General features: G+C 43.2%; 1 protein-coding gene across 1 annotated transcript; it reads left to right on the top strand.

Annotated features, from left to right (window-relative positions):
• Positions 1 to 9,167: 9,167 nt before the first annotated feature.
• On the top strand, positions 9,168 to 21,130 carry lgi2a (leucine-rich repeat LGI family, member 2a). Its single transcript, XM_067422135.1, has 8 exons — positions 9,168 to 9,531; positions 9,731 to 9,802; positions 10,674 to 10,745; positions 11,121 to 11,192; positions 11,272 to 11,343; positions 11,501 to 11,670; positions 19,033 to 19,197; positions 19,283 to 21,130. The coding sequence occupies exons 1-8, from the start codon at positions 9,311 to 9,313 to the stop codon at positions 20,098 to 20,100; spliced, it is 1,662 nt and encodes a 553-aa protein (XP_067278236.1). The 5' UTR covers positions 9,168 to 9,310; the 3' UTR covers positions 20,101 to 21,130.
• Positions 21,131 to 21,331: the final 201 nt, after the last annotated feature.

Below are 21,331 nucleotides of genomic sequence, written 5' to 3'. Positions count from 1 at the left end.
AAAGTTAAGATGCTCACTCTCTGGCTCACCTAAATGTTTCATAAGACTTGCAATCAATTTTTGAATTAAATTAAAGGCCTACATTGCTCAGCGGAAACTGACAACAAATACTATTGGTCAGCATCATTTGACCTTTTCTCTTAGTTTGCTTGGTTCTTGTCCATTTTAGGGATTAATAACGGACATTGTCTTACTGTTTACCTTGTCATCAATGTATTGTTCTGTATAGTCACATAAAACACTAATAAAAGATCTGGAGTAATCATTTATGTAAAGAATGGAAATTAATTCTGTACAATGATCAGCGTTTAAAGTGTTAACACAACACAATAGTCCAGCATTTTTAAATAACATCTGTTCAGTGACGTGCCAGAGAAAGGTGCACAGTATCTGTTTTCACGTCAGAGGTGTTGAATCAGCTTCTCATTCCATGCTGTAATGCATTTTATATGCAGTCCAGCAGTATTTCTGTTAAGGATTTATGTCGGATCAGCTTCTGCTGTTCTCTCACACTCTGTCATCTTCCTTCGCTGATCCCTCCGCTACACACTATATCCATATTCCGTCTGTTCAAATAGCTATGTCTCTTAGTGATACATTCTCCTCTTGCTGTTTATCTTACTGTTTTGCTGACACAGAATTTTTCCTTCCACTTAAGCTACACTTATCCTTGTCCTCCATTCATCGATCACCCTGTTTATGACTTTGCTCTTAAAAGTAGGGTAGGCATTTTTTTTTTTTTCATGAACACTTTTTGTTATACTGGTTGAAAATTATAACAATCAATAATAGAAGTGGACTAAAATGTACAGTAGAGGCAAAACATATTTAGTCACCAATTGTGCAAGTTCTCCCACAAAAAGGGAGGCCTGTAATTTTCATCATAGGTGCACTTCAACTATAAGAGACGGAATGAGAAAAAAAATCCAGAAAATCACATTTAATACAGATAAACATTCCTATAGATTTAATCAGATCATCACCACATTTGGTCAGTCTAATCTAAAGACCTTAGCGATGTTAAATTGTGAAGATCTTGAGTATTCCCTGAAGGGCATGTCCGTGGCGGCCTGATAAAGTTTGATGTTTGATCATGACACCGAAAGCTGTTTTAAGTCAGGCATACCATGTCCGATGGGCCCCAAACTTCACGTTTGATAAGAGTCCTGGGCTGAAGACATCTACACGCCAATATTAGTTAGTCATAGTGCCACCTGCTGGCAACAGGGAATACACTAATTACACTGTAATTCTGTCACATGCCTGTCCTGTCTTGTGTGCACTTGTGGGTTTTGTTATGTTGAGCATGTGCTCGTGTCCCTGTCAGTTCCCTCCCCCTTGTTATCTGATTATTGGTTAATTTGCCCCACCTGTTCTCCCTCATTATCTGCCTTGTTTGTTCCCTTTATAATCTCCTTGTGTTTGTCAGTCTGGGTTGGATCCTTGTGTACTGTCTACGTCTTCCGTTCCCCTGTGACTTCCTTGTGGTATGTGTTCAGTTTCAGTTTATGTGTTTTCTAGTTACGTTTTCCCCCTCGTGGGTTTTTAGATTATTCTTCTTGCACTTGAGTCCTCGCACCATTTCCTTTGTGTGTACGTGACAGATTCTGTCACGTACACACAAAGGAAATGGTGCGAGGACTCAAGTGCAAGAAGAATAATATATTTATTTATAACAAATAAAACATAAATGCAAAACAAAACCCACGAGGGGGAAAACGTAACTAGAAAACACATAAACTGAACACATACCACAAGGAAGTCACAGGGGAACGGAAGACGTAGACAGTACACAAGGATCCAACCCAGACTGACAAACACAAGGAGATTATAAAGGGAACAAACAAGGCAGATAATGAGGGAGAACAGGTGGGGCAAATTAACCAATAATCAGATAACAAGGGGGAGGGAACTGACAGGGACACGAGCACATGCTCAACATAACAAAACCCACAAGTGCACACAAGACAGGACAGGCATGTGACAAATTCACTCCTTGAAACATATTTAAATATGACATGAAGTACCAAACATGCTAGAAACACATTCAATCATACAACACTCAGCTAAGTGCTAATGTGTGCGATTTACGCCACGAAACAGGAAGTTGTTGTAACTCAGGCAAACAATGTCCAATCTGTCTTGAACTTCACACATTTGAAAATAGTCCTGGCCTGAAGACAACTACAAAGCAACATTTAGTTATAGTCAAAGCCCCACTTTCTGGCAGCAGGAAATGTGGCACATCGAAGTGACTTTGCTATATTTCTCCTATATTTAACCGCTTAATTGCATGTCGCCCTCTATTCAGTGTTTTTCCTGAGGCCACCGGGTGGCGGTGTTCCCAGGTGCGAGGGCCCTTTCATCGCTGCTTGCAGCTTTAAAGGCCCACTGAAGTGCTTTGAAACACGCCGCATTATTCAATGTGTTGATGTAATTTCCCCTGAAACGGCTTCAGCTGTTAGCAGCTCCTCCCCTTTTTTGAAACAGCCAATAGCGTTTCGTTAGTATACCATTTGACCAGAGTGCAAGAGCGGACCTTTCTGTTTGGTAAAGCCAGTTTCCTCTAACACTGTTTATCATCATAATCTCCTCCATATTGCTTTGAAATGCAGCATTCTGTGCAGAATTAAAATGGGTCGATATGTTTGTTGTCTGCGCCGACTCGCGCATATGATCCGCGCTGCGCTCTCGTGTCTGTAGTCTAAATTTAGACCAGAACCGTTGGGGTGTGTGCGCTGCTGTGGTGTGTGAAACTAACGTGAAAACAGACTTAATTTGCCTCAAATTAAAGCATATTTACACTGAATGGTTTCCTATCACATATATAGTGTGCTATGTGCCTTTCACCATGTAGAAATTAGTAAATGTGTGTTAACAACTGACCGATTTCAGCCACAGCTTCAGCAGCGTAGGGGGCGGGCTTTAGATTCTAGAGAGCATTTTTATTGGACAGAAGATTTGACGAGAAAGTCTGCGGTGATGTCACCAAAATCGGAGATTCGTTTTAACGGAAATAGGAGACTGTAAATTTTGAACGCTTATCTTCTGAATGCAAATTTTTTTATAGTTTTGGAACATACCAGCTTATTCATAACTTTAAGGCTAACACAGTCATACTAAAAGCTAAACAACTTGCATTTTGATTTCAGTGGACCTTTAATTATTATTGTAATTTTGTGTGCTTTGAGACATGAGGTAATTTAACACTGTCTTGTGGCACTTTGCAGAATCTGCTCTGGCTGGGTTCATTCATGTGTTTTAAAGGAGACGTGGCTTTGGAGAAGGTTCATCGTTTGTTCATCAACTTTGTTCATCATAGTTGGTTTGGTTCCTATGAAGCTTCCATCCCACAATTCTGAGGGGAAAAAGTCTGAATTGTAAGTTATAAGACTAAATGCTTTATTAAAATTTTTGACGGCTGCTGCACATCCCTGTGTGTGTAACAAACAGAGTGTAAGTGTGTTGTGCACCCACCTATAGGCACACATTACAAATGCGCCCTTTAAATACTTAAATACACACAAAAAAATACCATGCTATTGACTTAAGACAGGTTATTAGACTTTTTTTAGGTTTTTGTTCAGTCTATTTCAGTTGCCTCAAAATAGCAACACGCCAACAATGTTCCTGAACACAGCTCTTTCTTTAGAGTGCAAATGCTATTTAAACAGCGTGGCACTGGATGTGAAAGTGATAACTGCGTCGTCCTGAAACTAGCAAAAACACGACACATCTGGTGTCACAATGCAACGTGTGTATGATACGGCCCATAAAGTCAGAATTGTGCGATTTAATAAGTTGCAATTACCTTTAACGGTGCACTATGCAGCTTTCCGTCAACTGGAGGGCGCCTATTCAAAACAAATGTGTAGTTTGATGACGCAAAGTTTGAGCGCAGCATCTTGGGACATGTGGTCTTCACCTCACAGCCGGGGGAAAATAGGACTCATGCAGAAATCACGTTCATGCATGTGGTTATTAACGGTACTGTAGTGTAAAGCAGAGCAGGACCGAGTGTTGTGGAGCTGAGCACGGCTGCTGGAGCCATTGTTAAACAAATACCCGCCTCACGAACACCGGGACTTTTATTATGACGGGACGGGACATAGTCGCCCTTCTGGTTATGATTATGAGGTAATGCAGCTCTGTTTATCATATTAGATACATTTAAGTGTGTTGAAAATTATGTTATGATGTTACTCCGTGCGTTCACTTGTTCACACTGCTAAGAGTAAAGCGCTCCTGCCAAATAAAAGCCGAAACCGAGGGTAGTGCAGATATGACGGAATTGACAGGAGACCTCCTCAAACGTGCTGAAACTTCCCGGTCCTTAGTTAAAATAGCAATTTTCTCACAATTTACAAATAGTTGGAAACATTTGGGATATTGTAGGTACTCAACTGAACAAAATATATAACACCGGCCTAGTGGTTTTTGGATATTTTACTGGAAAAATACTACATAGTGCACCTTTATTATTTTTATTCTGCAGCGGATGTAGGCTTCCATAATTTCCAGCCTTTTTTGATTAAATGAATACAAATATAGGCAGCTATTCAGGTAGAGTCACTGTAGTAATCTAAATCTAGTACTGAAATCTCCAAAATAACAGATAACTGTACAAGAAGACCGCTCCAGATGCTTTGCTCTTATTGTTTACTCTTAGTCATCATCAATATCTGTGGGACGCATCTCATAATTGATTTCACCTTTAACTTCAAGTGCTTTGAAAGCAGTAATAGCACAGGCTGCTGACATGTGTTTTTACACAGTTGAATTTAAGTAATGCATTGCTTCGAAAGGTAAATAGATGTTACTTTGTGTACGTTCATATAATTATACTTTTAACTTGCGTACAATGTCAATATTTTTGTACTGTCCCTCTTTTTAAAGAGAGGAAACTAAATAGATATAGGCCTATAGCAAATGAGTTTTCTTGATGCCACAGAAGTTCTCAAAATGAAGAATTTGTCAATTATACTCACTAAACGGTAAAAAAATATTTAGAAAAGAAGTTACCTGGAATTTTAGTTCATTGAATTAAAAAATGTGAGTTAATACAATGACATTTTTTTGAGAATCGACAACCTTCCTTAAAATATTATAAAAAGATTTTGTATTATTAAAAGCGTATTGGTGGTTATACATAGTGGTTCACATACAATTATATTTTGAGTTTCTATTTATTAAAGGGGGGGTGAAATGCTGTTTCATGCATACTGATCTTTTTACACTGTTAAAGACTTGGAATCCCATACTAAACATGGACAAAGTTTCAAAAGTTAAGGTGGACGTTTGATGGGAGTATTTCTTTGTCAAAAATACTACTTCCGGTTAGTCATAAGTTTCAGCAAGTTTTTTGAGATCATGCGTCCCCTTTGACGTTAATGGGGGCGGAATTTCCTTGTATGGGCCTTACAGACAATTCTACCGGAAGCGCGTGAGAGAGAGAGAGGGAGAGAGCGAAAGTAACAGGCTACGCCCATCAAAGCGCTAGCTCGTAGGCTGCGCTGCACAGGTGATGTGACTTCAAGAAATTAACAATGTCACCAAAAAAGTGCGTTTTTGTTTGCCAGACCAAGACAGTCCTGCACAGATTCGCTAAAAACCCCGCGTTAAGGCAACAGTGGATGTAATTTGCTTTTCCGGATCAGCAACTGAGTTGCGCGAATGTTTATATCTGTTCGCTGCATTTCGGTGCCGACTGTTTCATAAACAAGGCCCAGCTCGACGCCGGATTTTCCCGATCGCCTAATGCTGAATGATGGAGCAGTCCCAACGTTAGAAGGGTGAGTGAGACTGCTTCAAATGTCTGTGTTTTTTTAGTCCGCTTACTGTCTACACAAACCACGCGTAAACACACACACACACACGTGCACAACTGCACTTCCCACATGTACACCTTCAAAGACAAAAATACGACGATATAATTCAAGTATAAATATGTAAATAACACAAGCCGCTAAGCATATTATATAGTTAGTGTATAACTTGTACCACATAGAGACGTCCTGCTCTAGTCGTTTTTGCTGCTGCTCCTGTTCAACTGCAGCCTCTGGGTCTGATTCCGGATCATAGATGTATGGCTGTATCTGATTAAAAGCCATATTTTTATTTTGAATAAAGTTTTTTTCCCGCGACGCACTCGACTCAACTTAGCAGCAGCGAGCACACGTCATTATTTAGCTCCGCTCACACGACACGCCCCCACCCGCTCGGCTTTTTTCGGAAAGACTCGGAACAGCGCATCTTTCTTATATAATTATTAAAAAAATAAAGACTTTTCGGAGATATGCAGGATGCAATGCTACTCTATAGGTACTCAAGATTGACATGACACTGACTGAAACTGAGTGTTTCACCCCCCCTTTAAACCAATTACTTTCATTGTATCGACTCAAATTTTTAATTTCAATAAACTCAAAATTTTAAGGCAACCAAGTGACTTAGTTTAAGTTAAACCAACAATTTTTTTAAAGTGTAATCATTAAAGAAAGCTTAAAGGGCTAGTTCCCCCCAAAATGAAAATTCTGTCATTAATTACTCACTCTCATGCTGTTCTAAACCTGCAAGACTTTCGTTCAACTTCAGAACACAAATGAAGATCTTTTTAATGAAATGAGAGCTCTCTGTCCCTCCTTTGACAGTCTACGAAACTACCACTTTCAGGCCCTAGAAAGGTATAAGATATCATTAATATAATCCATGTGACTCAGTGTTTTTTTAACTTAAGTACTTTGTTTGCTCGAATCTTTTTAATTAAAAAAATTAAATAATAATACCCAAAGTGTGTTCACGCAACGTCTGTTCCTGAACGTGCCTTGGAGATACTGAAAATGTAAATGTTTAATTAATAAATTGGTAAATTATGTATTTTTGTTGTTTGTTTGTTTGTTTTTTTTGCTAAAAAAAAGCACTCATCATAAAATTGAGGTTAAACTACTGGAGTCACATTTAAGATTTTAACAATGTATTTCTTTCCTACCTTTCTGGGACTTGAAAGTGGTGGCTGTAAATGAAGGGACGATAAGCGCTCAGATTTCATTAAAAAAAAAGACCATAATTTGTGTTTCTAAAGATGAACGAAGGTCTTGCAGGTTTGGAATGACATAAGAGTGGGTGAATTATCCCTTTAATGTTCCTAAAATGCTTCAGTAAAAAAAAAATTAGACTGTTTTTATCAGCTTTTGTATTTTACGTTATTTCAATGAAACCTAAAATGCTTTTTCTGTTATCGATGTGACACACCCTTTTGGAAACTTTATTTTTAGAATTGTATATAAATGTAGCTTGGCCAGTTATAGTGATGCAAGAACGATTTTGCTCGTTGTTGTCTTGCAAGATGTTTTAGCATGCAGTGTGCTGGTTAAGCATGCACAGCTGCATTTGTGTAGTGAATTATGCATTTGTACTTGCAATATTTCTCAAAATGACTAGCCTACAGAGAGTACAATAAAATAAAAATGGTGCTATATAGCTCTAAAAGTGGTTCATTGGATTGTAATAAGGAGAAACACTTTGTGATAGCATCTTTAAACCTGCTATGAACCTTTGTCAAATGGTGCCATGTACCATAAGGTCCATTCATTAAAAAAATACATCCAGTCATCATGTCTTATGTTTCTCTCATCCTCCAGTTGTATTTCTCCTTCCACATAATTTTAACTGCAAATGACAGCACTTAGTATCCGAAGTGTCTTGTTGCATCCCACCACCACCCCATATAGATTTTAGATCTGTTACTCCGCGCGCTTATGTTTGCTATGAATGGGAATTTACAACAATGGCCAAAGCTTTATTGAACCACTTTTATGCTTTCTGAGGTCAAAAAGGCTTGTGTGGGGGCCCTTGAATTTTTACTTGTGAGAAAAAAAACACTGTATTTTAATGGTGTTTTAATCCTTTCCCCAACTAAACTAAGAGAGTTAGAGAACCTAAAGAACTATACAGGGGCTTAAAGGAATAGTTTACCCAAAAATGAATGAAATATTTACCCTCATGTCATTCCATACCAATAAGATCTTCATTCTTCTTTGGAAGAAAAATGAAGATATTTTTGATGAAATCCCAAAGCTGTCTGACCCCTAGACATGGACTTAATAACACTTTCAAGGCCTAACATTTTTATGGACGCTTTTTACATTATAAACAGTGCATCACTTTCGAGTTTTCCAGCAGCCGATGCTGTTCACGTTTGCACCAGACTGCATTTGTGTGATCATGACGCAGGAGCTGCACTCTATTTACAACGTAAACTGTGCAGGAGACTTACACAGGCTAGAACGAAATTGAGTAAAGTCATTATTTTTGCACACAAAAAGTATTCTTGTAAAATTAAGGAGTTACCTGGTCTATTTTAACGATGTTTGTACCTTTTTGGGCCTTGAAAGTGTTAATTAAAGGATTAGTTCACTTTAAAATGACGTTTTTTGAGGAAAGCATTCCAGGATTTTTCACCATTGACAGGGCTCAATCCGAGGGGCGGGATAAATGGTTGTCTTTCAAACTCCCTCTGCACGCGATAGGATAGCGCTACAACCAACCAGATCAACAAAGGTGAAGCGGAGCCCGTTGACAGATTAAACTTTCGCCGTATCCGGTCGGTAAAACTCAGAACACATCTTCCCTTGTTAAGAATGACTTCAGTGCTGTTCTTTGTTCTTTTCTCAGAAAAAAGCTTAACTCCAAGTTTTCCAGAGTCGCGGTCAAAGCTGATTTGAAAGACCGCCGTTCACCAGTTTCTGTCTTTACTAGCAGCACACAAGCGGAACTCGGTCTTCATTATGTTAAGCCCCGCCCACCGACTCTATACACGATGTGATTGGCCCGGCCAGAGTTTGGTGTTTATAGCTCAGAAGTGTATTGAGGGTTGTTAGACCACACTCGAGGCAAATTAGATTTGCTGTGGCTGCGTCTAGATTTCTAGGCTAGCAATGGCAGTAGTGCTATCAGCACCTTAACTTTACAGATCCTTCAATACTATGTTCCACCCCAAAATTCAACATCAGAAAACTGCATCAGTGATTTCATGGGGGCTTTGATGGTGCTCGAAATTACAACGGGGAAAGTCTTTCCTTTATCTATTAATGACTTTATTTTTGTCAGAAGGATTTCAGGATTCCTGAATTAATATTGGCTGAGAACGATGCAGATACAGTATAAAAGTGATCATCATCGTGGCTGTTTAACCAGCCTCCACCGTTATTGGGCGCACTAATAAATAAATAAATGGAGAGAGGAGAGAGGAGCGCTGCAGCCGAACTGCTGATGTCAGGCGCTTCAGTGCTGCATTTCATGCGCAGGGTGGATGGCGACGGCGATATTCTCCGGATTCACACATGCGAGCCTGACAAACAACATGCGGGCTGTCGTGATTATATCGGCGCTAATATTATACCTGGCCCCGTTAGGGAGCACGGGTAAAAAGGTTTTTAAATGTCCAGGACCATGTAGCTGCTCCAAGGAGTCTATCATTTGCGTCGGGTCCTCATTTGTCCCGCGATTGATTCCTAACGATGTCAGTTCACTGTAAGTGACCATCTCCATCATTTTTCTGTCTTACATCATTTAGTGTGTCCATGTATCCTTGTGCTTGCATTCAAAGCTTAATTAGAAGCATAGCATTTGCAAGACTTCATGCAGTCGCATTGCTTTTATAATGTAGGCTTTGGATGATTATTTAGTGTCAGAATTGTACTGAGTGTCTCATATGGCCGGTGTTTTACAGGAGTATTGTGAATGGGACCTTCTCTGAGGTCAAGGAGGCGATGTTCTCACACATACCGTCCTTACAGTTACTGTAAGTGAAGCCCATCTGACTAAGCAAATGTCTATAGCATGATATTAAGTCTCTTATAAACTCTGCTTCTCATTAACTTGCATTAGAAGAATGTCTATTTTTTTAAATAGAAGAAAATCGCTCATATTTTTGTAGGCTATGTGTCTATTACAGCCATCATATTTGTTATTTGATCCTTTTGGTGATTATATTTTCCACTTTATTGAAAAAAAAACCCTGTTTATTTAATTTATATTAAATATTTTTTTGATACATATAGTACATTTAGGATGATTTTAGTATCTCAAAAAATAATAATAAATACAAAATAACCAGTGCCCCTCCAAATTATGCAAACCTACCAAAAACTTTGCCACATTTGACACCATACTTGGATCATCTGGAAATTACCTGTTTAAAAAATTGCTGTGGGGAACATTTTGGCCTTTAGATATGCATTTAGCCATTTGAGTTTTAGATGCATATTGAACATTTGTTAAACACATTCTGTCTTCTGCTTTGTCTTGACAATGAAATCAAATGCTTCTAATAAACATGAAGGTGACAGAAAAATAGGAAGGCCTCTTTCCCCTCTATAGCTATTTAAAATGTCAGTTTGCTCCCAGAAAGCTCCTTTCTTGAAACTGACAACAATGTGACATTGTTGCTGTCATTGGCATATTGTATGATGTCAGTGATTTGATACACTGACTTAGGGATATAGGGATCTGTGCATGCCCTGGCACTCATTGAGTGAGAGGGCAAGTTTTTATGTATATAGAAAAACTCAGTAACAACACTCCATTTAAACAGCACTGCTTTGTAAACACTCTGACTTATAGTTACAACAATTATGATCATTGGCAATGGTTGTGACTATAAACTCTGACAGGTTGCTGAACTCCAATGCGCTCACTACAATAAGGGACGATGCATTTTCTGGCCTTCCACACCTGGAGTACCTGTAAGTTTTCTTCAATGACTATTTAAGGATTTCTATTGCATTATTGTTGCTATAGGAATGGGATGTCTAAAGTATTTTTAAGTAAACAATTTATGTGAGAGCATGATATTTTGGGAAGCTGCAAGTTATTTCTGAAGCGCTGAATCTGTGTTTGTTTACATGTTGAAGATATGAACACTATATATATATATATATATATATATATATATATATATATATATATATATATATATATATATATATATATATATAATTATGTTATTGTATAGCCTGTTTCTCACATAGTTTACTTTATTTATGGGTCAGATGATCATTCTGGTTCCATTTCATGTCCACTGATCATCATCTTTTACTCTTTATTTTCTCTCTATTCAGGTTTATAGAAAACAACAAGATTGAAACAACATCAAAATACTCTTTCAGAGGACTTAGGGATTTGACTCATTTGTATGTTTTATTACAATCAGTTAATGTACTGTTGCCAATTGTTTGTATTGTACTTTACTCTAAAGTGTCTCCCTCACAGGTCTTTGGCAAACAACAACATTAAAGCTTTGCCCAGAGAGATATTCATTGATCTGGAGTCATTGATAGAGTTGTAAGTCTGAACTTTTGCAAATGCTTACTTAGCATTGTTGAAGATTGTATTAAATATGATATAGACTCTCTATTTTTAAGGCTACAGAAAAGGGCACAATATAGGAATCTATTCATGATTTTTATGATTGATTTTGTTCCTGTATATTTCCTTGCAGAGACCTGAGGGGCAATGTTTTTGAGTGCGACTGCCGAGCGAAATGGTTGATGATGTGGCTGAAGAGCACGAATGCCACTGTATCAGACGTCCTCTGCGCCGGCCCTGAGGAGATGAAGGGCAAACGGCTCAATGACATGGCGAGCTTACATAACGAGTGCATCTCTACAGGTATGTAAATGTGTCACGTTACAGACAAAGGAAATGGTGCGAGGACTCAAGTGCAGAAAAGGATATATATTTATAACAAATAAAACATAAATACAAAACAAACACCCACGAGGGGGCAAAACACATAATAGAACATAAACTAAAACTCAAAACATACCAACAGAAGTCACTGGGGGAACGGGAGACGCAGACATTACACAAGGATCCAACCCAGACTGACAAACACAAGGAGCTTATAAGGGGAAGAAATCAAGAGGGAACAGGTGGGGCAAATTAACCAATAATCAGATAACAAGAAGGGCGGGGTTGACAGTAGACATGACAAAACCCACATGTGCACACAAAACAGGACAGGCATGTGACATTACCCCCTCCTTAAGGAGCGGCTACCAGACGCTCCACTAGGGACAGGGATGGGAGAAACAGACCAGGGCGGGACGGGAGGGGCTGACCAGGGCGGGACGGGAGGGACTGACCAGGGCGGGACGGGAGGGACTGACCAGGGCGGGACGGGAGGGACTGACCAGGGCGGGACGGGAGGGACTGACCAGGGCGGGACGGGAGGGACAGACCAGGGCGGCACGGGAGGGACAGGGGAAACAGACAAGGAAGGAACAGACAAGGGAGGGGTCAACAAGGGAAACATGGGGAAAACAAAAAGTTCAGGAGGCCATGGTGGCACACAAAGTTCGAATGGCCAGGACGGCCCGCCGAGGTCGGGAGGCCCACCGAGTTCAGGCGGCCCGCAGAGTTCAGGCGGCCAGGGCGGCGCGGTGAGAGCAGGACTCCTGGGTGGTGCGGTGAGTGCAGGGGGCGCCAGGGAGGTGCGGTGAGAGCAGGACGCCTCAGCGGCGCACGGAGAGCAGGACGCCTCAGCGGCGCACGGAGAGCAGGACGCCTCAGCGGCGCACGGAGAGCAGGACGCCTCAGCGGCGCACGGAGAGCAGGACGCCTCAGCGGCGCACGGAGAGCAGGACGCCTCAGCGGCGCACGGAGAGCAGGACGCCTCAGCGGCGCACGGAGAGCAGGACGCCTCAGCGGCGCACGGAGAGCAGGACGCCTCAGCGGCGCACGGAGAGCAGGACGCCTCAGCGGCGCACGGAGAGCAGGACGCCTCAGCGGCGCACGGAGAGCAGGACGCCTCAGCGGCGCACGGAGAGCAGGACGCCTCAGCGGCGCACGGAGAGCAGGACGCCTCAGCGGCGCACGGAGAGCAGGACGCCTCAGCGGCGCACGGAGAGCAGGACGCCTCAGCGGCGCACGGAGAGCAGGACGCCTCAGCGGCGCACGGAGAGCAGGACGCCTCAGCGGCGCACGGAGAGCAGGACGCCTCAGCGGCGCACGGAGAGCAGGACGCCTCAGCGGCGCACGGAGAGCAGGACGCCTCAGCGGCGCACGGAGAGCAGGACGCCTCAGCGGCGCACGGAGAGCAGGACGCCTCAGCGGCGCACGGAGAGCAGGACGCCTCAGCGGCGCACGGAGAGCAGGACGCCTCAGCGGCGCACGGAGAGCAGGACGCCTCAGCGGCGCACGGAGAGCAGGACGCCTCAGCGGCGCACGGAGAGCAGGACGCCTCAGCGGCGCACGGAGAGCAGGACGCCTCAGCGGCGCACGGAGAGCAGGACGCCTCAGCGGCGCACGGAGAGCAGGACGCCTCAGCGGCGCACGGAGAGCAGGACGCCTCAGCGGCGCACGGAGAGCAGGACGCCTCAGCGGCGCACGGAGAGCAGGACGCCTCAGCGGCGCACGGAGAGCAGGACGCCTCAGCGGCGCACGGAGAGCAGGACGCCTCAGCGGCGCACGGAGAGCAGGACGCCTCAGCGGCGCACGGAGAGCAGGACGCCTCAGCGGCGAACGGAGAGCAGGACGCCTCAGCGGCGCACGGAGAGCAGGACGCCTCAGGGGCGCACGGAGAGCAGGACGCCTCAGCGGCGCACGGAGAGCAGGACGCCTCAGCGGCGCACGGAGAGCAGGACGCCTCAGCGGCGCACGGAGAGCTGGGCGCCTCAGGGGCGCAGGGAGAGCAGGGCGACTCAGGGGCGCAGGGAGAGCAGGGCGCCTCAGCGGCGCACGGAGAGCAGGACGCCTCAGCGGCGCACGGAGAGCAGGACGCCTCAGCGGCGCACGGAGAGCAGGACGCCTCAGCGGCGCACGGAGAGCAGGACGCCTCAGCGGCGCACGGAGAGCAGGACGCCTCAGCGGCGCACGGAGAGCAGGACGCCTCAGCGGCGCACGGAGAGCAGGACGCCTCAGCGGCGCACGGAGAGCAGGGCGCCTCAGCGGCGCACGGAGAGCAGGGCGCCTCAGCGGCGCACGGAGAGCAGGGCGCCTCAGCGGTGCAGGCAGGTCGTTGGGGAAACTTCTCCAGTCCAGCAGTATCCACCGGCACTGGGACCACCGGAATACGATCTGCTGGCATTGGGACCACCGGAACATGATCTGTCGGAACTGGGACCACCGGAACACGATCCACCGGCACAGGGACAACCGGAACACGATCCACCGGCACAGGGACCACCGGAACACGATCCGCCGGAACTGAGACCACCGGTACACGATCCACCGGAACTGGGACCACCGGAACTGCCTCCGGGGCTTCGGATAAAGCCCTGTGCTCCTTCCACGCATGCAGGACTGCCACCACAAAGCATCCCATCACAGCCCTCCAGGCCGTTTCCGGACTCGGGACCACCGGAACGGAGTCCACCGGCACAGGGACCACCGGAACATGATCCACCGGCACAGGGACCACCGGAACACGATCCACCGGCACTGGGACCACCGGAGTGGTGGATGACACCCTGTGCTTTTCCCAAGCATGCAGGACTGCCACCACAAAGCATCCCATCACAGCCCTCCAGGCCGTTTCCGGACTCGGGACCACCGGAACGGAGTCCACCGGCACAGGGACCACCGGAACACGATCCACCGGCATAGGGACCACCGGAACACGATCCACCGGCACAGGGACAACCGGAACACGATCCACCGGCACAGGGACCACCGGAACACGATCCACCGGCACAGGGACCACCGGAACACGATCCACCGGCACAGGGACCACCGGAACACGATCCACCGGCACAGGGACCACCGGAGCACGATCCACCGGCACAGGGACCACCGGAACACGATCCACCGGCACAGGGACCACCGGAGCACGATCCACCGGCACAGGGACCACCGGAGCACGATCCACCGGCACAGGGACCACCGGAGCACGATCCACCGGCACAGGGACCACCGGAGCACGATCCACCGGCACAGGGACCACCGGAGTTGTGGATGACACCCTGTGCTTCTCCCAAGCATGCAGGACTGCCACCACAAAGCCTCCTATTACAGCCCTCCAGGCCATGTCTGGACTCAGGGCTCCCGGAACTGGCACCGAGGGAGAACTTCTCTGCTGAGTCCTCATAGTATGGTTGGATCCTTCTGTCACGTTACACACAAAGGAAATGGTGCGAGGACTCAAGTGCAGAAAAGGATATATATTTATAACAAATAAAACATAAATACAAAACAAACACCCACGAGGGGGCAAAACACATAATAGAACATAAACTAAAACTCAAAACATACCAACAGAAGTCACTGGGGGAACGGGAGACGCAGACATTACACAAGGATCCAACCCAGACTGACAAACACAAGGAGCTTATAAGGGGAAGAAATCAAGAGGGAACAGGTGGGGCAAATTAACCAATAATCAGATAACAAGAAGGGCGGGGTTGACAGTAGACATGACAAAACCCACATGTGCACACAAAACAGGACAGGCATGTGACAAAATGAGCATGTGTGCATGTTTGGTGTTGTGTTTGTAAGCCATTCTGACTATGAATCCAATCCAATGCCTTTTGTTTGTTGTTTATAGCTAGATTCAAAATGCATATGCTATTTAGATATATAGATTTTTTGTCAAAATGTCACAACTGGACTTCTATAGTTACATCGTAATATAATGGCAATATTTATGTTACTGTGTAATATCATTTCACCACTATACCAATGGGACGGCAGCAAAGTACCATGATTATTACTCAGGAATGAGAATAGTTCCTAGTCTTATCTGTTGAAAAAAAAAAAAAATCACAACTTTTCATTTTCCGTTGGTCTTAGTACATGATGTAACTATAGAATAGTCAGGTTTTAAATAGGAAAACAGCGAAAGTCTTTGGTCATAATTTTTGATCGCGATGCTAATGGTCTAATCTTATTCATTGATGTATGCTAAGCTATGCTAAAATTGCTACTGCCAGACACAAAGATCGGCGGAATGGATTCAAAAATGGTAAAGCTCAACAGTTTAACTCTAAGGGACTTGGAAAATGAGCCTATTTTCAAAAAAAGTGGAGTGGTCCTTTAAGAGTCAATGTATTGGAAAACATTTACATTTATTTATTTAGCAGTTACTTTGATCCGAACCTCACAAGCATTTACAGTGTGGAAATATAACCCTATTTCCAGAAAAGTTGGGACATTTTGTAAAATGCCTGGCAGGCCAGTCAAGCACATCCACTGTACAGTATAGAGTTTCTAAAGGAGGCTTTACAACTGGAGGTACATTTTCATTGTTCCTAGAACTATTGGCAGAAGTACCCACTTTTTGGCATATTCTCACCCCAGGAACTGAATGATTTTAGTTCTAGGAATTCCTTTTGGGGGAGCTAATTTATGCTGCATTCCAGGCAGGTTTTTGAGTCCGGAAGCGATCAAGGCAAAGTCACGCCAAATTGCCTGAGCGCAAGGAATTGTGGTAGCTAGATGTAAACAAATGGCGGACCGTACAGGGCTTTTTACTAATTTACAATCATTTATATCACCAAATGTGTGTACTCCTTCTCCTTGTTTATTTGAGGTAAACAGAAGAAAAAAAATGGCACATAAGGCAAAATAAGCTGTTATACCTTTAATTTATATTATTAATGTATGTTGAAATGTATTTGGTATTAATTTATTCGTGGACTCAATAGACTGAAAACTAGCTAATGCTAGAAAAGCTGCTGATTATGCATAACGTGCAGATAAATAACGTTGGAGCAATATATTTATTTTAATAAACAATTTGGTTTTTAATGTACGATTTTCATAAACACCGCATCTGTAGTGGCTGCCATTGTTGTTTCACAAGATATGTGACGTCAGAACTCGTACCTGGGAGTATATCGAGTACGAGTTCACAGGTGGGAAGTCACTGGTTTGACTGCCGTTCCAGTGCACTTTCATTGGTAGAAGGTTGAAAAAACACGGGTTACCGGTTGCCTTCCTATTGTGGTGGGTTAGACCCTACGGCCTACTCTGAAGCAGGAGCTAATTTAGTTCCCCCAAAAGGAGTTCCTAAAACTACAACCATTCCTAGTTCCTTCTGTGCGAATATGCCAAGCTCCTGGTACTCCCACCAATAGTTTCTTTATATAACAATTCTATCCAATAATGTATTACACAGGACTGTTAAAAAGATCATAAACTAATGGAGTGAGTGTCAACAAGTGCGGCTTATGTCACTTCAGAGTTCTTACTGGCGGTGCAAATGCAACCAGGAAAATGGCCCTAGGGGAACATTAGTTCTCAGGGAATCACCCTGGTGGCTAGTTCCTGTAATCTAGTTCCAAGAACTATCCGGCGTGAATAAAGCCCCTTATGAAACCACTCTGCCTGGCATTGTCTTGCTTCCCAGAAAAGATGTCATCTTGATGCCAGTATATGTTTCTGTACAATCCCAATCCTGTATAAAGTCTTGCCCCACACAGACTGAGATTTCGCTAGATTCCCTGAATCTTTTCACAATATTATGTATGGTAGATGGTGAAAGACCTACAATCTTTGCAATCTTGCTTTGGAGAAAAAATATTTTTTAATCGTTTTATGAAATTTGGCACAAAGTGGTGAGCCATGACCCATCTTTAATTGCAAAGACTAAGCCTTTGGTGGATGCTCCTTTTATTCTCAATAATGATATCCTCACCAATTCACCTGCTAATTGTGGACTTTTTTCACTTTTATTTTATCCTCTGTCCTAACTTTTTTGGAGTGCGCTGCAGCCATCAAAATGGAAATGTGCGTATACTTACAAAATACAATTAAGTTGTTCAGTGAAAACATTGGTCATTTTTTCTACATACTTTTGTCAGTTAAATCAAGGTTCAGGAGAAATAACAAATGGCAGATTCCCAACTTTTCAGGAAATGGGATTGTATTTCATTGATATGTTTCTTGTCTTACAAAGAATACCTTTCTTGTGTATGTCTAGGGGTTTCGTGCATCTAATCATGAGATACAAAACTACTTCTAAGTAGTAAAGTTGCTAAGGCTATTTCTGCATTAATTTGAAAAAGATTTGGCCTTTCATCCACACTGAGATAACCAACGAAAACTGAGATTTTTGAAGACTCTCCCAAGTGGATAAATAAAAAAAATCCCCCTTTTTCCATTGTAGTGTGGACTGTAAAGACGGGATGATCGAATGCGATGATGCATGTGGCCATATACAGTATCTATGATTGTTCTGCCTTCTATTCACTTTCATAGTGCTGCTAACAATAAATGTTACTTTGTTCAATCTTTACATTACATTCCTGCAAATATGACATCAAATTCTCAGAAATACAATTGCTGTGCTGCTGAAAAACATGAGGGAAATTGCACTTTTAGATCATACATTAAAGTGTATGTAAGATTGTGGTCAAAACTGGTACTGCAATCACTTTCAAATGACTGTAGAGCGGTGTATCCCCTCTCCCCCTCCCCCCTGACTCGAGGTTGCCAGATAGGCTGCAGGATCCAGCAGGAATGTTTGTAGCTGCAGCTGTGGTAATTAGAGCAGATCTGGCAACCCTGGATGCCGAAACACTACTGACTTTGTGATTGGTAGATAGGTGGAGGACGGAGCTTCAAACCAAAACACAACATGACAACATCAACATCAGTTGAGGGCTGCAACAACAACTTTTAAATGACAATATCCTGGCCGGACTACTGTTGTCAGTGATAGAAGTATTTGAAATGAACATGATTTCTTAATGTCTAGTGACATATCAGGGCCATTTTATGATTCATTGAAATACATTTCTTACATACAGTTCCTTTAAATGGAGATCGATTGAGATCTGGACGCACCAGTAAGTAATTGTAGAAGAAGAGCGTGAGAACTTGTCTGGTCTCTTGGTATCACCTCAGGAAGCTTTTATGATGTTTAACACATGTGCAGCACAGTGATTTAAACATTTTCAGCCATTTCAGTGTGGACACTATTGGAAAACACTAGTATGGACAGAAAATGTTTTGAAATGAAAATGCCTTTTTCCAATCCAGATTAATGTGGACATTGCCTAAAATGACATTTTACCATATGTTGGACAGATTTCATTCCTCTCCACTCTGTGCCTACGGAGTCTTTGTCTGTGGACACATTCTCCCACAAGAACGATGTGTACGTGGCCATCGCTGCTCCTAATGCGGAGAACTGCATGGTGCTCCAATGGGACCACATCGAGATGAACTTCAGGAGTTATGACAACATCACAGGTGCATTCATGGTCAAGTCATGATATAAAGGATTGTGTATGATGCAACAAATCTCATGCACTGTGTTTGTTTTCTTTCATCTCAGGTCAGTCCATTGTTGGCTGCAAGTCTGTGATTATCCAGAACCAGGTCTTTGTCATTGTTGCTCAACTCTTTGGTGGTTCCCACATCTATAAGTTTGATGAAGACCAAAGCAAGTTCACAAAGTTCCAGGACATTGAGGTATCTAAGATTTCTAAACCGAATGACATTGAGGCCTTTCAGATTGGCAATGACTGGTTCTTCATCATCGCTGACAGTTCTAAGGCTGGTCTGTCCACTCTCTACAAATGGAGCGACAAGGGTTTCTACTCCTACCAGTCTCTTCATGAATGGTTTCGTGATACAGATGCAGAGTTTGTCAATTTGGACGGTAAGGCCCATCTTATCCTAGCAAGTCGCTCCCAAGTACCGGTCATCTATCAGTGGAGCAGGAGCACTGAGAAATTTGCCTTGCAGGGTGAGATCCCTAACATGGAAGATGTAGTTGCTGTCAAAGCCTTTTGGATCAAGGAGGAGCTTTATCTGGCCATGACCCGGTACATCGGTGACTCCAAAGTCTTGCGTTGGACTGCTAAAGAGTTTTCTGAGGTTCAGGCCCTTCCGTCAAGAGGCTCCATGATCCTGCAGCCTTTTTCCTTTAAAGAGAGGTACTACCTGGCTCTGGGAAGCGACTACACCTTCTCGCAGATCTATCTGTGGGATGCTGAGAAAAAGGTTTACGAGCGTTTCAAGGAAGTCTACATCCAGGCTCCACGTTCCTTCACCGTGGTCTCCACGGACCGGAGGGACTTCGTATTTGCCTCCAGTTTTAAGGGCAACACACAGATCTTTGAGCATATCATCATTGATCTAAGCCTTTGAGTGCTTTTGTGGACACAGTTCCGATTAAGGCACATCTGCTCAGCCTCAACCCCTGCTTTGGCAGTTGGGCATTTTTCTGGGCAATAAAAAATGTGTGGGTTTTGGGACAAGGGAGGTCTGGGAAGCTAAAGTAATGTGTCATTATCAGGTTTATAGTAAAATAATTATTACATCATGCCCTAACATATTTTCTGTTGGACAATATTAGAATTGTTATACATTATATATAACAATTCCTCAGCCTTTGCTGAGTCATATAACTTTTCTGCTGAAAGTATGGTGCATGGACTTCAGAAAAGAGTTGCACTTGTCACCTGTAACTGCCTAAATCACTCTACATAACAATATATACTGTACCTTTGAGAGCCTTTCAAATCTCTTTACGCAACAGCTGATAACATGCATGATGTGGCTGCAACAACATTAAAAAAAATCAGAGCAGGCATGCAAACCGACTAGTGATACAGGTGACAAATGCAGTCCCATTATCTTTGGAGATATTATGTCATATTTTTACCTCATTGTCCACCATTTATTGAAATATCATCTCTCTTTCGGTCAATGGTTGTAATGTCAGTTAAAAAGATTCGCCTCCATCATATTATTTATTAGGATCTGTTCAGAATGAAGCAAATCAAAACTTAAATTTCAGTTGTGTGGTCATTAGGCAGAAATGCGGGTTTATGTGGTTGGGTGTACTGAATTGAAGAATGTTGCCTTTTGTGAATGTAAAATATTATCTATGCTTAAATACAGGGAAATTGTTAAAAGCACAAACCTTTAAAACCATCATACATGTAATTAATACAGAAAATGATTTAATCCTACTCATTAACAATCCAACTCATTTGAGTCAAACGATTTGTTTTTGTGTGTGTGCAATTCATGTAAACAGCCTTTTGTTTTGCAGTAAGCAATTTCTGAGAAACATTTTTGAAAGTGGATCAGACCAAGCACCACTAGTGATGTTAACAGTGATACCAAAGCTCCGAAGTTTGTGTAAAAAAAAAATGAAACGATTTTCAGTGAAGCTTTGTATCGATGCTTAATTCGTTCTATCAAAATCACATGACCTATGACGTCCGAAGCTTCGTTTCACACACACCCACGTGACTGCTTCGTACTCTATAAGAATAATTAACCCTATTCCGATTCAATTGTGCTGAAAGCTTCACTGGGTCAAAAAAGCTTTACTTCGCCGTCACTAAGCACCACAACACACTTGTAGCCA

This window comes from Pseudorasbora parva, chromosome 1 (assembly GCF_024679245.1).
Source record: "Pseudorasbora parva isolate DD20220531a chromosome 1, ASM2467924v1, whole genome shotgun sequence".
Taxonomy (NCBI): Eukaryota; Metazoa; Chordata; class Actinopteri; order Cypriniformes; family Gobionidae; genus Pseudorasbora; species Pseudorasbora parva.
Note: the sequence above shows the minus strand (reverse complement) of the source record. Positions and strands in the feature narration are given on the sequence as shown.